At 44.6% G+C, this 17,398-nt stretch overlaps 1 protein-coding gene across 1 annotated transcript in view; it reads right to left on the bottom strand.

The window, feature by feature from the left end:
* LOC125458162 (uncharacterized) overlaps nt 1–17,398 on the bottom strand; it is a 166,763-nt gene that overhangs the window by 109,512 nt on the left and 39,853 nt on the right. The window contains exons 3-4 of the mRNA XM_059650811.1: nt 12,947–13,085; nt 353–522 (exon numbers count right to left, since the gene is read on the bottom strand). Of these exons, the coding sequence (XP_059506794.1) occupies nt 353–522; nt 12,947–13,085 (309 nt within the window). The remainder of the gene's footprint in view (nt 1–352; nt 523–12,946; nt 13,086–17,398) is intronic.

Genomic DNA, 17,398 nt, shown 5'->3' with positions numbered 1-17,398 from the left:
GCCCAAAATCTGTTGACTCTTTTCCAAGAGCGTGCTTAAAGTCCAACCATTTGACCAAGGCTTTGGTCAACTTCCTGAATTTTTCCATGCAGGGTGTGCTGTTAAATTTTATTTTTTTTAAAGTGATGATACTGGGAAGGACCCAAGGTTGTTTCATTATATTGAAAACACTATTACTGATAGCAGCTTTCGAAGCTTTCAGCAAGGAGGGAGACGGGGGAGCGGGGACAACTGTAAAAATAAGTTTTTTTTAAACAAAGTCAATTTCAGAGTGTATTGAAGTGCACTGTATCTTTATTCCCGATTGTTGCCTTCAGTGCAATATAGAAAAAGAAAGACACATATACAGCACCTTATTTCTATGCACATCAGCTTCCCCATTTTTGGTATTTCTTTGAACCAGCAGCTCATACTGATGTCTTCCTTCAAATGGTTCAACCACTGCTGATGCAACCCAGGCATGTTCGACAACGACGCCAAAAAACTGAACGTAATATTGTCGGCAGGGCCGCCTGCTGGGTTCTAGTAAAAATAGACATAACAAAGGCATCAGAAATCCAAAAAGATTAAAAAGGTACATTCCAAGTTAGCTTCTGTAGCTATTTACTTGATCTTAAAAACGTTGAAGTAGTAAACGTTTCATAAAATGCCACCTTTTTCAAAAGGAAAAGTCATTTACTACTACAGAGCAAGACCACTGCTGCAGATAGACATATTTTGCTGAAACTTTCCATCTTCTGCTCATCAGGACAATTTGCAATAATAACAATGTAAAAAGCAAAAGAAAACTTTTTTGTGCTATACGAAAAGCTAGCCCAATCACACAGATATCTTGCTGCATAAACTCAAAACAAGTTAAGGCTGTTACTGTAGACTCATAAAAGTCCCCAATCAACCTCAGAATAGCCTGGAAGGGCAAAGTATCTCACCATGTTTGAGCAATAGGTGAAACTAGCCAGAACATGCTACCACTGTACAATAGCAAGTGTGATGCTCACCACTAACAAGATGCTACCATCAAGTCAAAGAGGAACGTGACATATAATTTTCACTGCCATTGTGATACTAGGTAAATGGGCCTTATGCCCAAAAGCTTGTCAGGAATTGTCAAACAGCATATCCCTTCAGTTGTTTGCAACAAGCATCATGCTGACTAGATCTTAACCAGCCATGTTCACAAAACTCCAAACACAATGCGTTTCCACAACTGGACAATAATTACTAAATAATAGAGTTTGTTAACAATTATGTTGAAAACCAATTTATGCACTCAATGGTGTGCACCTATGCATAACAGGATACAAAATACTACACAAGGCCCTCTATTTTGCAAGCAGAAATAAATTGTACAGACAGATTGTCACAGGAACATTTGCAGGTCCAGTTGGTCAAGGTGTTACCTGCATTAAAAATTTAAATAAAAGCTAAATGGTGAACTGTCAATCATCTAACTGGTGTACTGTTGATGGCAAAATGATCTACCAATCACTCTGCTCTCCTACGGTAGAGAAACTTACTTTCCTTTTATGATGGTATTTTTGCAATTTGTCCCCATCAGCATAAAGACAAATACTTCAGCAAAATGCACATCGCATCCCCCCACCCAAAAATAATATGTAAACATCTGAATGCTTCCTCAGATGGCGAATTGCTGATTTCAGCTGGCACACCACGACAACAAGACAGAATCGGGGGAAGAAAGAAAAGCAAGAGAACTACAGGCAGGACCTACAGGAAAGTCTTATGCAGCATTGGCAGCAACATACAAGCTGGCAGCCTGGCACAGATGGAATGGCTACCAAGGAAAATATTTGCATCGTTTTTAAAGTGAATTCACAGAATTTAAAAATATTTCACACGAATTAAGTGCCAATGTTAACATAAGCATTTATTGCACAAACCAGGCAGCGAGCACACGCAAGAGAGGGATGGGAAAGCTAATCTATTCATCCATGGTGATCTATAGTACAGGTATACCTAGAAGTCTGTTAGAGTGGAATCTTCAGAAAAGTGGTGCAAATGCCATATGTGACTTGGCATGTGAATTTGCTTGTGGTATTACTCTCAGGCATCAGCTACCATTACAGATGGTAAAGACCACAGCTAAGGAGGTGCTACAGAAGCAGCCTTTTCAAAAAGTAGTAAAATAGTTCATGACTCTCAGCAAAGATATAGCCCAGTGAGGAAGGAGGATTCAAGGAAAGAGAAAAACTGACCATGATTAATTAGGGAAACTAAAGACAGTATCAAATTGAAAGAAAAACCAGTAACAAAGATTAGTGCTAAATCAAAAGGATTGAGAACATTTTTAAAACCGCCAAAAGATAAAGACAGGAAGAAAAACTGTGGGCAAACTAGCAAGTAACAAGAGACAAATCACCTAGAATGCAGGCCATCGAAGACTCAGTATTGTGAAACAAGAAAAGGAATAATTAGCAACTTAGCTGTACAAGGGCCCTTGGGGAGGAGTGACCATTACATCATAAATTTTCATTGCAAATGGAGAGACATATCGGTGATTCTGAGAGGAGCACCTTAATCTAAACATAGATGCTATGACAGGCCATAAATTGGGTAGCATTGATTAAAGGGATGACAGTGGGCAGGCAATGACAAACAAGTGAGGAAAAAGAAAAAAAAAGTGTATGAACAACTGCAACAAGGGTTCTTTCCTGTCTTCTTTCCTAAAAACAGGAAAGGGCTGGTCATGGCTAACAAGGAAAATTCATGATAAAGTTGGGATAGTATTAGATCCAAGTAAGGGCATACAATTGGCTAAAAAGAACAGATCTGATGATGGGGATCATTTCACATTTCAAACACAGGCAAAGGGATGGAGTAGAGAAAAAAAAAGTACAAGTTTTCATGTAACGTAATATACAAACTGATTGTAAAATCCTCTATGGGTGTGTGAGAAGAGAAAGAGTTTAGTGAAGACAAATGCAGGTTACTTGCAACTGGTAGTAGAGGGACTGCAATGGGGAATGCACACTAGAGATCAGCCTTGAGAGTCTTCACTGAACCAAATCCAGTGGAATAATTTCTTTCCCTATTTAAAGGTGACTAAAACTGTGACAATATTCCAGATATGGTCACACCAGCACCTTGTACAATTGCAATAAAACATCTCTACTCTTATACTCCAATCCCCTTGAACGAAGGGCCAGCATTCCAGTAGCCTCCTGAATGACCTGCTTCATCTGGGTTCTAGTTTTGTGTTACAAAAACAAGGACCTCTAAATTCCCTTTGTGTTGCAGTTTTCTGCAACTTGTTCTTCATTTGAATAATCTGTTCTTTTGTTCTCCATTTCAAAGTGAAATACAACTTCACATTATACATCATTTGCCATTTTTGCTTTCTCAATTAACCTATTAATATTTCTCGAACTGTTCCAACCCTCCCTCAAACTGCCTTTCCACCGACTTGAGTCACCTGCAAATTTGGCAACAGCACATTCACCTTCCTCCAAGTCATTAATATACAGACACAGATAGTAAACAGTTGCAGTCCAAGCAAAATCCCAATGGTCACAGGCTGTCAACTCGAAAAAAGAACCTCTTACCCCCACTTGCTGTTTCATGTCAATTAACCAATTGTAAACTATACCAATGCTACCTCCAACACTGCAGGATCTTATTTCATGATTTAACTTTGAGGTACCTTTATGAACCCCTTGTCCAAGTCCAAACACAACATTTACTGGATCCTCTCATCTACAGCGGGAGGAGACATCCTCCAACAAAAAAAAACTTAGTCAGACATGATTTCCCTTTCATGAAGCCATGCTCACTCTCCTTTATTAGATTATCATCTTCCATATATTCTATTGATTTCTTAATAATGGATTCCAATACTTTTCCAACAATAAATGTTAGCCTATTTACCCTATAGTTACTTTATTTCACAACTCCTTTTTGATTTGAGGTGCCCACATTTAGTTTTCCAACCTTCTAGTGCTTCTCCAGAATCCAAGGACTTTAACACTACAACCAATACATCCACCATCTCTGTAGCTCCCACTCTTCATATATTAGCTAGCAAGCCATCAAGGCCAAGAGACTTCCATCTTTAGCTCCTTTAGTTTGTGTAATACTACTTTGTTAGTGATGGCGATGACATTTCATCCCTCTCCCATAATCTTTATTCTTAAATGGTTTAAGTATCTTCCATTGCAAGGACAGATGCAAAATTACTGTTGAACTCCTCTGCCATTTCCTTTTTCTACATAACCATGTTCTAAGAGGCCTACGTTCAGTGACCTCTTTCTTCCTTTTATACATTTAAAGAGCTCTGATCAGTTTTTACATCCATCCACCTCTAGTTTACTTTCACTCATCTTTTTAATCCTCCTTTGCTGATTCTCAATTTATGCCAGATTTGAGCCACCACTAACTTTTACCTTGTTGTATGTTTTCTGTCAAGTTAATTCTGTGATTAACTTCCTTGGTTAGCTATGGTCTTTCTTCTTTACTGGTATATATATTTTGGCTTAGTCAGGAGTTACCTCCTCAAAACATCTGCCTCCACTGACAAGTGCTCCCTCCTGCTCTTCATGTAAGCCACTGTTGAAAATGCCAGCTTGTTGAAGTATGCTACCACAAACAGCATGAGCACAGCAACAGCATGGCCAGAGATGGTCAGATATTCACATACCATGGTCAGCCAAAACATGTACAAAGACATGTCCCTAAACTTCAGTGTCATTGTGTGAGGAGTCAGTAGTTCTGCATATTTTTCCTTTTAAAAAGTTTTTGCGATGAATCAAAAGGCAGTGAACTAAATGAATTATGCATCCAGTCATCATCTTCCACATTTGTCGAGAAGCAAGTAGAATTCTAACTTCTCCTGCAGTACGAAGATGTTTGAACATGAGACCGTGCATATGCCGCTGACGTTAGTAGAAACATCAAGGGAATCAGCCACCAAATCTTACCAAAGACCCAGATTTAACGCAAAATATTGAACACTTTCTGGTGGTCAGCATTCTCATGCTTAGCATTTTGGCATTCAGATGAGTGAAAACGTCCGAGAGATAAGGCAGCTTAGCCCGCCAGTAACTCTTTGTAAAAAGGCATGCATTGTTTGGATGAAACAGGAGTTCCGTTTATTTTTAAAGTTTAAAACTCACAAAATAAAATTACATAAATATTCATTTTAAAATCCATCCCAATGTATCCAGGCAGGCTGGCTGGTTCAACAGTTGCATGGCTATTTATCTCACATGGAGTTTCTTCTCAACAAATATTTGGTCCTCGACACTCAGGTGCGCACATGTTCCAGAAAATTTCATTAGTTGCCTTCTTAAATCACACTGTTGAAACTTCTGATTTGAGGAATTCCTAACAGAGAGCTGTCAAGGCTGTGTCATTAAGGCTATTTCTGGTTGAAGCAGACAGATTTCTAATCACGAAAGGAAATCAAGGATTATGGAGATAAGGCAGGACAGTGGGAGTTGAAGTTTATCAGATAAACTATAATCTCGCAAAATGTCAGTGGCTTTAATGGGCCAAGTGCCCTACTCCTACATCTTACGGTGTTGGTCATTGGGACACTGCTGTCACTGTGTGTGAGCAGTCAGGAAACTGACTATTGAAAGCAAATGGGCTGCATTGTCCAGAATGGTCTTGAGTATTGCTGGAGGTAAACACAGCCATACAAGTGGGTGTGTTTCCATCACACTTTCATCTTGGGCCTTGTAGATGGCGGACAAGCATTGAGGAGACAGGAAATAAGTATTCCCAGGTCTGAGCTGCTCTCGCAGCCACAGAATTTATATAGCTTGTATATTAAAGTGTCTTGTATATTAAAGAACAGGAAGTGACATCACCAACCCAAGGAACCCTAACCAGATAAATAGTAAGCGGGACATAACACCGGCGCTTCGTCAGAGGCTCACTGATGTTACCTGGAATGGTGACGAAACGTCTGAAAACTAACCTTCCAGCTCAGCGAGCAAACTCACATCCAAAGTGTCTTGTACATGATTTATGATGCATCTTGGATACTAATCAAGAATTTCCTGCAAGGATGTCCCATTTGATTCTCCATCAAACAACACAACAATCTTCCATTGTACCAGGTATGATTCCAATCAGAAGCATAATTGAATCAGCAACATTGATATCACAGGTACAAGACCATGAGAGAAATTTAGTTTGAATGCGACTGTGTTTTTGCCATGAATCCCATTAACTTCAAAAATATTACTTTGATATACAGTGCAGTCAATGGCATCTCATATTTTGAGCTCCATTCTTTAGATATGGTTGTACTAAATTGTAAGGTGGCTCGAACAGAACTCAAACTGAACATCAGAGGTTGTTGCTGCATGCCATTCATGGCTCTGTTGATGACACCTTCCATCACTTTACTGATGGAGTGTAGAGATGGGAGATATTGATTTGATTTGTGAAATGGGTGTACTTGGGCAGTTATCGACATTGTTGCTTTTACACAAACAACTACGTTACAAAAAGGATGAGCTTTTAAGTTTGTCTGAAAACGTGCTCATCCAGGCCAGTGGTGAGTAGCCTAGCAGAAATATATTCATCATTCACATTATGCAAATCAGGAAGAGGATCTCTTGCTGTATTAGAACTAAATTCACTCATGGTCTTTTAACTACATTATTGATGTGGGTGATTCTATTACATTTCTGGTCAATGGTGACCACCGTTGGATATTTCTAGCCATCAAAATGTCAATGGTAAAGTCAAGATGTTATGGCTCTTGTGGAAGATGGTATCATTAATAACCATGTAACATGACTGGTTACTTGACAATATCCAGATTTGGGTATTGTCTAAGTCTCGCAACATGCAAGGACAGACTGTTTCGATATCTAAGAAATTACAAACAGAACTGACACTGTCTCCATAATAAGTTGAGATGTTTGCTGATGGATGTAATAGAACATAGAACATGACAGCACAGTACAGGCCCTTCGGCCCTCTATGTTGTGCCAACCTGTCATACCGATCTCAAGCCCATCTAACCTACACTATTCCATGTACGTCCATACGCTTGTCCAATGACGACTTAAGTGTACTTAAAGTTGGCGAATCTACTACCGTTGCAGGCAAAGCGTTCCATTCCCTTACGACTGAATAAAGAAACTACCTCTGACATCTGTCCTATATCTTTCACCCCTCAATTTAAAGCTATGCCCCCTTATGCTCGCCGTCACCATCTTAGGAAAAAGGCTCTCCCTATCCACCCTATCTAACCCTCTGATTATCGTATATGTTTCAATTCAGTCACCTCTCAACCTTCTTCTGTCTAACGAAAGCAGCCTCAAGTCCCTCAGCCTTTCCTTGTCACACCTTCCCTCCATACCAGGCAATATCCGAGTAAATCTCCTCTGCACCCTTTCCAAAGCTTCCACATCCTTCTTATAATGCGGTGACCAGAACTGTTCACAATACTCCAAGTACGGCCGCACCAGAGTTTTGTACAGCTTCGCCATAACCTCTTGGTTCCGGAACTCAATCCCTCTATTAATAAAAGCTAAAACACTAAGTCTTCTTAACAGCCCTGTCAACCTGGGTGGCAACTTTCAAGGATCTGTGTACATGGACACTAAGATCTCTCTGCTCATCTACACTACCAAGAATCTGACCATTAGTCCAGTACTTTGCCTTCCAGTTACTCCTACCAAAGTGCATCACCTCACACTTGTCTGCATTAAACTCCATTTGCCACCTCTCCAGCTTATCTATGTCTCTGCAACCTACAGCATCCTTCGTCACGATCCACAACACCACCGACCTTGGTGTTGTCTGCAACTTTACTAACCCATCCTTCTCCGCCCTCATCCAGGTCATTTATAAAAATGACAAACAGCAGTGGACCCAACACCGACCCTTGCTGTACACCACTAGTAACTGGTCTCCAGGATGAACATTTCCCATCAACTACCACCCTCTGTCTTCTTTCAGCAAGCCAATTTCCGATCCAAATTGCTATATCTCCCACACTTCCATTCCTCCGCATTTTGTACAAGAGCCTACTGTGGGGAACCTTATCGAACGCCTTGCTGAAATCCATATACATCACATCAACCAGTTTACTCATCTACCTGTTTGGTCACCTTCTCCAAGAAGTCTAAGGTTTGAGGCACGACCTACCCTTCACAAAACCGTGCTGGCTATCCCTAATCAATTAATTATTTTCTAGATGATCATAAATCCTATCCCTTATAACCTTTTCCAACACTTTACCAACAACTGAGGTAAGGCTCACTGGTCTATCATTACCAGGGTTGTCTCTACTCCCCTTCTTGAACAGGAGAACCACATTTGCTATCCTCCAGTCATCTGGCACTATTTCTGTAGACAATAACGAGCTAAAGATCAATGCCAAAGGCTCGGCAATCTCCTCCCTGGCTCCCCAGAGGATCCTAGGAGAAATCCCATCCAGCCCTACATCTGTAGGATTTCTAATCCCTCTTCCTTGTGAGCCTCAATCCCACCTAGTCTAGTGGCCTGTATCTCAGTATTCTCCTCAACAACATTGTTGTTTTCTAGAGTGAATACTGTTGAAAGATATTCATTTAGCGCTTCCCCTATCTCATCTGACTCCACACACAACTTACCACTACAATTCTTGACTGGGCCTAATCTTACTTTCGTCATTCTTTTATTCCTTAAATACCTATAGAAAGCCTTCGGGTTTACCCTGATCCTATCCGCCAACAACTTCTCATGTCTCCTCCTGGCTCTTCTCAGCGCTCTCTTTAGATCTTTCCTGGCTACCTCGCAGCCCTCAAGTGCCCTAACTAAGCCTTCACATCTCATCCTAACATAAGCCGCCTTCTTCCTCTTGAAGAGATTCCACTTCCTTCGTAAACCACCGCTCCTGCGCTCTACAGCTTCCTCCCTGCCTGACAGGTACATACTTATCTAGGACACACAGGAGCTTTTCCCTGAATAGGCTCCACATTTCTAATGTGCCCATCCCCTGCAGTTTCCTTCCCCATCCTATGCTCCCTAAATCTTGCCTCATCTCATCGTAATTGCCTTTCCCCCAGCTATAACTGTGGTATACACCTATCCCCTTCCATCACTAAAGTAAACATAACAGAATTGTTATCGCTATCTATCACCAAGGTGCTCATCTACTTCCAAATCTAAACACCTGGCCAGGCTCATTACCCAGTACCAAATCTAATGTGGCTTCACCCCCTTGTTGGCCAATCTACATACTGTGTCAGGAAGCCCTCCTGCGCACACTGGACAAAATCTGACCCATCTATCGGACTTGAACTGTAGTGTTCCCAGTCAATATTTGGAAAGTTGAAGTCCCCCATGACAACTACCCTGTCTCTCTCTCTCTCTCCTATTTGAGAATCATCTTTGCTATCCTTTCCTCTACACATCCGGAACTATGCGGAGGCCTATAGAAAACTCCCAACAGGGTGACCTCTCCTTTCCTGTTTCTAACCTCAGTTGACGAGTCCCCAAACATCCTTTCTGCAACTGTAATACTGTCCTTGACCAACAATGCCACACCTCCACCCCTTTTACCATCTTCTCTGTTCTTACTCAAACATCTAAATCCCAGAACCTGCAACAACCATTACTGTCCCTGCTCTATCCAGGTCTCCGAAATGGACACAAAGTGCCAGGTACTAACCCACGCTGCAAGTTCACTCACCTTATTCCAGACACTCCTGGCGTTGAAGTAGACACACTTCAAACCAACGTCTTGCTTGCTGGTGCCAACTTGCACCCCGAAACTATTTCGGACCTCCCTACTCTCAACCTTTTCTATAGTCGAACTACAATTTTGGTTCCTATCCCCCTGCTGAATTAGTTTAAATCCACCTGAATAGCCTTAGCAAACTTTCCCCCCCAGGATATCGGTACCCCTCTGGTTCAGGTGAAGACCATCCTGCTTGTAGAGGTCCCACCTACCCCAGAAAGAGCCCCAATTATCCATGAATCCAAAACCCTCCATCCTGCACCATCCCTGTAGCCACGTGTTCAACTGAAGTTAGTTGAGGCATGCCTATAAACAAACAAGGGGAGATAATAATCTGGCATGTAAGCAAAAGGGTCATAGAAGAGTTGAGTGGGCACACAATCTACAGCTGAAAACAACAATGCTGGAGTTTACAGCAGGTCAGGCAGCATCCATGGAGAAACAGCATGCTAACACTGAGTCTAGATGACCCTTCAGAGCGGAAGTGAAGTTTGGGCAGGGCAGCATTTATACTATAGCTCGGGGTGGGGGGGGTGGTGGTGCGCATAGAGTGCTGGCAGGACAATAGGGTCTCTAACTACCAAGGTGGAAAGACTTCCATCCTGCTGCGAGGGAGAGAGAGCGCGCACGAGACCGGAGGGAGAGAGAGCGCGCACGAGACCGGAGGGAGAGAGAGCGCGCACGAGACCGGAGGGAGAGAGAGCGCGCAAGAGACCGGAGGGAGAGAGAGCGCGCAAGAGACCGGAGGGAGAGAGAGCGCGCAAGAGACCGGAGGGAGAGAGAGCGCGCAAGAGACCGGAGGGAGAGAGAGCGCGCAAGAGACCGGAGGGAGAGAGAGCGCGCAAGAGACCGGAGGGAGAGAGAGCGCGCAAGAGACCGGAGGGAGAGAGAGCGCGCAAGAGACCGGAGGGAGAGAGAGCGCGCAAGAGACCGGAGGGAGAGAGAGCGCGCAAGAGACCGGAGGGAGAGAGAGCGCGCAAGAGACCGGAGGGAGAGAGAGCGCGCAAGAGACCGGAGGGAGAGAGAGCGCGCAAGAGACCGGAGGGAGAGAGAGCGCGCAAGAGACCGGAGGGAGAGAGAGCGCGCAAGAGACCGGAGGGAGAGAGAGCGCGCAAGAGACCGGAGGGAGAGAGAGCGCGCAAGAGACCGGAGGGAGAGAGAGCGCGCAAGAGACCGGAGGGAGAGAGAGCGCGCAAGAGACCGGAGGGAGAGAGAGCGCGCAAGAGACCGGAGGGAGAGAGAGCGCGCAAGAGACCGGAGGGAGAGAGAGCGCGCAAGAGACCGGAGGGAGAGAGAGCGCGCAAGAGACCGGAGGGAGAGAGAGCGCGCAAGAGACCGGAGGGAGAGAGCGCGCAAGAGAGAGGACATGACGACAAAGAATGTAAGTAAAGTCAAAGAAAGGGAAGAAATGAGAGAGAAAAAAAATAGGAACTGCAGATACTGGAGAATCTGAGATAACAAGGTGTGGAGCTGGCTGAACACAGCAGGCCAAGCAGCATATCTTAGGGGTCATTCCCTCTGGAGGAAAGCTGTTGTTTTGGGCCTAGACCCTTCAGAAATGGGGGAGGGGAGGGGAATGGGGTTCTGAAATAAATAGGGAGGGGGGGAGGCGGAGGCAGATCGAAGATGGATAGGGGAGAAGATAGCTGGAGGGGAGACAGACAAGTTAAGAGGGGCAGAGACAGAGCCAGTAAAGGTGAGTGTTGGTGGGGAGGTAGGAAGGGGGATAGGTCAGTCCAGGGAGGATGGACAGGTCAAGGGGGCAGGATGAGGTTAGTAGGTAGAGAGTGGGGTTGCGGCTTAGGAGAGAGGAAGCACAGGTTAGACAGGCGGGGACGAGCTGGGCTGGTTTTGGGATGGGGGTGGGGGGGAATATTTAGAAGCTTGTGCAATCCACACTGATACCATTGGGCTGCAGGGTTCCCAAGTGGAATATGAGTTGCTGTTCCTGAAACCTTCGAGTGGCATCATTGTGGCTCTGCAGGAGGCTCAGGATGGACATGTTGTCTGAGGAATGGAAGGGGGAGTTGAAATGTTCGCGACTGGGAGGTGCAGCTGTTTATTGCTAACCAAGCGGAGGTGTTCTGCAAAGCGGTCCCCAAGCCTCCGCTTGGTTTCCCTGATGTAGAGGAGGCCGCAACGGGTACAGCGGATGCAGAATACCACATTGGCAGATGTGCAGGTGAGCATCTGCTTGATGCTGTAAGTCTTCTTGGGGCCTGGGATGGGGGTGTAGGAGGTGGTGTGGGGGCAGGTGTAGCACTTCCTGCTGTTGCAGGGAAAAGTGCTGGGTGTGGTGGGGCTGGAGGAGAGAGTGTGGAGCGGACAAGGGAGTCACGGAGACAGTGGCCCCTCTGGAAAGCCGATAAGGTGGGGAGGAATAAATGTCTTTGGTGGGGGGAGTTGGTTCACAATTTGAAGGCGTTGAACACGATATCACGTCCATGAGGCTGTAAAAAGTGCCTCGACTGAAGGATATGTTGTTCCTCCAGGTCTGCACTGTGAAGCACTGTGGCATGACAAGGGCAGACAAGTGGGCATGCAAGCAGGACACACTGTTCAAACAAGCAGCAATGGGAAAGCTGGAATCATGCACGCGCACACACCGGAGGTTTTCTGCAAGGGAGTCACCCAGTCTGAGTTTGTACAGTAGACCACATTAGGTGTAGCAAATACAATATGCAAGATTGGAGGTGGCAAAGGTGAAAAGCTGCTTCACCTGGAAAGACTTGAGACCTTTGGATGGTGAGCAGGGAGGTGGTAAAGAGCAGATGTTACACCGTGTGTTTAGATAAGGAGGCACCATAGGAAATTGAGGGGGCTGGTAGTGTTAGTGGCTCATGAACTGACTAGTGTCCCAGAGGGAATGACCCCTAAGAAATGCAGATGGGGGATGGGAAGGAAGAGGAAGAGGTGTTTGATGTTGGTAGTCTTGGAATTGTCTGAACGGCAGAGAATGATCCTTTGAATGCAGCTGCTGATAGGATGGAAAAACAAGGACGAGGGGTTCCTTATCACACTGTTGAGTGATGGGAAAGAGCACAAGCGATAGGTCAGTTGCCGCTGAGGGCCATGTCAACCACAGTGGGAGTTATGCAAGAAGCAAGCCACATCATCAGCACTGTTTTGGAAGGTGCCATCGGTGAAGGAACTGCTTCTGATTAGAAGATATTCGCAACATAGAGTTCAGCTCAGCAACGAGCTTCACATTTCTTTCAAAAAGTTTTGCATTCAAATACCTACCTTTCATTTTGGAGTGAGTCTTCAGTAGAGGGTCAAGACAGACAGCACTAGGCCACCAAGGACGTCTACTAAATTTCACCCATACCAAATCGCCAACCTCAAATTTCACCGGAATCACCTTCTTCCGCCTTCCAGCGCACTGAAATCAAAGTTACTTAAATCAGAATAATGTCTCATAAATTGATTCTCAAAGTTCTCAAAAGTTTTGAAGTATAAATCAGGGACAAGCAGTCAAGTTATTTCGATCAAAACCCAAATACAACTTCATATTGCAAGGTGTCTTTATTACAAATACAGAGAAGTAGTGCATTATTGAAAGAAATATCGAAATAACAACTGAGCATTTACATTTAACTCTCAGTTGTTTATGAAAAAAATTACACAAACATGTCTAAGGATGCAAATGATGCCTCATTGTTTAACATTTCAATGACAATGGAAAATAAAATTCAAAGTGTGTTTAAATCTCTGCAAAGAAGTTCACAAAAATTAGGCAACTGCATCCTTGACCAGATCTCTTTAGTGCAATGACAATTTATTCTCAAACATGTGTTGACAATAGCAGTCATTATCCCCTTTATTATGCTTCTGAAAAGAGCAATTTTTTTTTTAAAAAGCAAAACTGCACATTTTATATGCATAGGATAGTTCAAAAATGGTCAGTGTTAATAATTAATTTCAGAAAAATTCTAATTGCATTTGAGCCACAATAAAAATTACTTTCAAATTTGAGATTTGCAAGCAAAGATTCTTCACCCTGTTTTTAATGCACTAAAAAGATGAAACTGGAAGAGATTTTGAACAGAACAGATTCTGTTTCCCAAACATCTGTAAACAGGCGACATTAGCCTACCGCAGTAATTAGTAAATAGCTTAGTTAGGAAGTCTGTAGGCCTGGGTAACTGATTTAAATTGTCCGGCAAACTTTCCGTTCTAATTAATATGGATGTCAAAAACAGATTTAGAAATATAACACTCCCTAATATCCATGCTAATAGCTGTAAAATTAGAGAAAATGGGAACTGCAGATGCTGGAGATTCCAAGATAATAAAATGTGAGGCTGGATGAACACAGCAGGCCAAGCAGCATCTCAGGAGCACAAAAGCTGACGTTTCGGGCCTAGACCCTTCATCAGAGAGGGGGATGGGGGGAGGGAACTGGAATAAATAGGGAGAGAGGGGGAGGCGGACCGAAGATGGAGAGTAAAGAAGATAGGTGGAGAGAGTGTAGGTGGGGAGGTAGGGAGGGGATAGGTCAGTCCAGGGAAGACGGACAGGTCAAGGAGGTGGGATGAGGTTAGTAGGTAGCTGGGGGTGCGGCTTGGGGTGGGAGGAAGGGATGGGTGAGAGGAAGAACTGGTTAGGGAGGCAGAGACAGGTTGGACTGGTTTTGGGATGCAGTGGGTGGGGGGGGAAGAGCTGGGCTGGTTGTGTGGTGCAGTGGGGGGAGGGGATGAACTGGGCTGGTTTAGGGATGCAGTAGGGGAAGGGGAGATTTTGAAACTGGTGAAGTCCACATTGATACCATATGGCTGCAGGGTTCCCAGGCGGAATATGAGTTGCTGTTCCTGCAACCTTCGGGTGGCATCATTGTGGCAGTGCAGGAGGCCTGCATCCACTGTACCCGGTGCGGCTTCCTCTACATTGGGGAAACCAAGCGGAGGCTTGGGGACCGCTTTGCAGAACACCTCCGCTCAGTTCGCAACAAACAACTGCACCTCCCAGTCGCAAACCATTTCCACTCCCCCTCCCATTCTCTTGATGACATGTCCATCATGGGCCTCCTGCACTGCCACAATGATGCCACCCGAAGGTTGCAGGAACAGCAACTCATATTCCGCCTGGGAACCCTGCAGCCATATGGTATCAATGTGGACTTCACCAGTTTCAAAATCTCCCCTTCCCCTACTGCATCCCTAAACCAGCCCAGTTCATCCCCTCCCCCAACTGCACCACACAACCAGCCCAGCTCTCCCCCCCCCACCCACTGCATCCCAAAACCAGTCCAACCTGTCTCTGCCTCCCTAACCGGTTCTTCCTCTCACCCATCCCTTCCTCCCACCCCAAGCCGCACCCCCAGCTACCTACTAACCTCATCCCACCTCCTTGACCTGTCCGTCTTCCCTGGACTGACCTATCCCCTCCCTACCTCCCCACCTACACTCTCTCCACCTATCTTCTTTACTCTCCATCTTCGGTCCGCCTCCCCCTCTCTCCCTATTTATTCCAGTTCCCTCCCCCCATCCCCCTCTCTGATGAAGGGTCTAGGCCCGAAACGTCAGCTTTTGTGCTCCCGAGATGCTGCTTGGCCTGCTGTGTTCATCCAGCCTCACATTTTATTAGCTGTAAAATTAGTCAGGTTTTAAAACGAAAAGATAAACAGCAAACTTTAGCAATACTAATATAGAAGAACACATGCTAGTTATTTTATTTAAGCCAAGGTTACTTAAATTTTGTACTGCAGGTAAGCAAGTTGTACTGACTGAATTAAGTATATTCATAAATGCGGAACCCAGTGCAGATAAACGCACTTGACAAATCACATCTAGCATGACTTAACAGGACATTCCTCGGTCTGCCTTCAAACAAATTAAAGAGTGTGTACAGTTCACCTCATAATAGGATACTACCATTACACTTTTGAGCAAAGCTACTGCACTGCACGAGTCGTTCTGCCATGAAAATGGTGTAGAACACTTATGAGAAAGCTAAAGTCAAGCGCCCAGGAAGGCATCTTCAACCAAATTTGTAATAGCATTTTACAAATGCAAATCAAGTTATTTCCTTTCTTGGAGAGGAATAGCAGCATAAATACAGCACCCAAAAACTCTACACAGCAGCAAATATTGTCCAAGGAGGAGCTTGGCAGCTATGGATTACATGTTAGGAGCAATAGCCATAAACAAGCTATGGTCTATAATGCCAGTGCCTAAAAGGCAGAAGAAGCAAGTTCAATTGTAACAAGCAGCAGCGCTTGCGATATGGAGTCAGACGGTTGCAGAATCAGTTCCTCTCCAGAGGTTTCGGCACATAATTCAAGGCTGACACTTCACTGCAGTACTAGGACAGCACTATACTATCAAATGATTCATCTCCATAGGTTTAATGTAAGAAAGAATCTATGACACTATTTAAAAGTGCAGAATAGGTTTAGCAGTCCCTTAACCAGTTTTTAAGCCTTCCGTCAACACCCACCAACAGATATGTTCCTATATTCCATCGTTGTTTATTGCAGCTTGCCATGCATGTTAACAGTTGCAGTGACTACTGTTTTAAAAGTACTTTTAAAACAGTAGTCATTAGCATGATGGGCTGGTTGACTTTCCTCTCTGCTACATAATGAGACAAAAAAGGAATTAAGTTTGTGGAGACATTTAAAAGTAGAAGATTGATTTCTTTTAATTTTGCATTCTAAAACAAAATATACCATTGCTGAAAACAAAATGGAGAACATCGTGATGCTTTAGTTTAAGTGTAGAACTTAGCAGCAGCGTGAGCGGGAGCTGGGTGCAGGAGGCTGTCAGGAAGCCGGTGAATCACGGTTTTTGAATCTTTAAAAAGCTTACCTCGCGAATAGGCGGAGGTATGCTGAGCAGGAGTCGACGCGGGACTGGTGAGTGAGTGAGGTAATATATTTGTGTGGTTGCGTTACCCGAAACACTACCCGGGTAGTATCTCCCACCCATCCTCCTCATCTAACCAAAAAAAGGTTCTGTGTGCCTGATTGGTAAGGTAACAAGTTTATTTTTTATTCTTTATTTAAGTCTTGGGAATTTAGAATAATGCGAACAGAGGTCAGGGCAGCTGAATGTTCCTCCTGCAGCATGTGGGAGGTAAGGGCCACCACTAGTGTTCCTGCTGACCACATCTGCGGGAAGTGCACCCAACTCCAGCTCCTTGAAAACCGCGTTAGGGAACTGGTTGAACTTCGGATCATTCGGGAGGCAGAGGGAGGGGATTATTGAGAGGAGTTACAGGGAGGTAGTCACTCCTCAAATACAGGAAAAAGGGTTACGGTCAGGGGACAGAAAGGGAACCGGCAGGCAGTGCAGGGATCCCCCGTGGCCATTCCCCTCAACAATAAGTATACCGTTTTGGATACTGTTTGGGGGGGGGGGGGGGGAGACACCTTATTAGGGGAAAGCAATGGGGCACAGCTCTCTGGCACAGAGTCTGTCCCTGCTGCTCAGAAGGGAAGGGGGAAGAGGAGCAGAGCATTAGTCATTGGGGACTCCATAGTTAGGGGGACAGATAGGAGGTTCTGTGGGGACAAGAGAGATTGACGGTTGGTGTGTTGCCACTCAAGCGCCAGGGTGCGTGATGTCTCTGATCGTGTTTTTGGGATCCTTAAGGGGGAGGGGGAGCAGCCCCAAGTCGTGGTCCACGTTGGTGCCAACGACATAGATAGGAAGAGAGATGGGGATTCAAGGCAGAAATTCAGGGAGCTAGGAT

This window comes from Stegostoma tigrinum, chromosome 13, assembly GCF_030684315.1.
Source record: "Stegostoma tigrinum isolate sSteTig4 chromosome 13, sSteTig4.hap1, whole genome shotgun sequence".
Classification (NCBI taxonomy): domain Eukaryota; kingdom Metazoa; phylum Chordata; class Chondrichthyes; order Orectolobiformes; family Stegostomatidae; genus Stegostoma; species Stegostoma tigrinum.
Note: the sequence above shows the minus strand (reverse complement) of the source record. Positions and strands in the feature narration are given on the sequence as shown.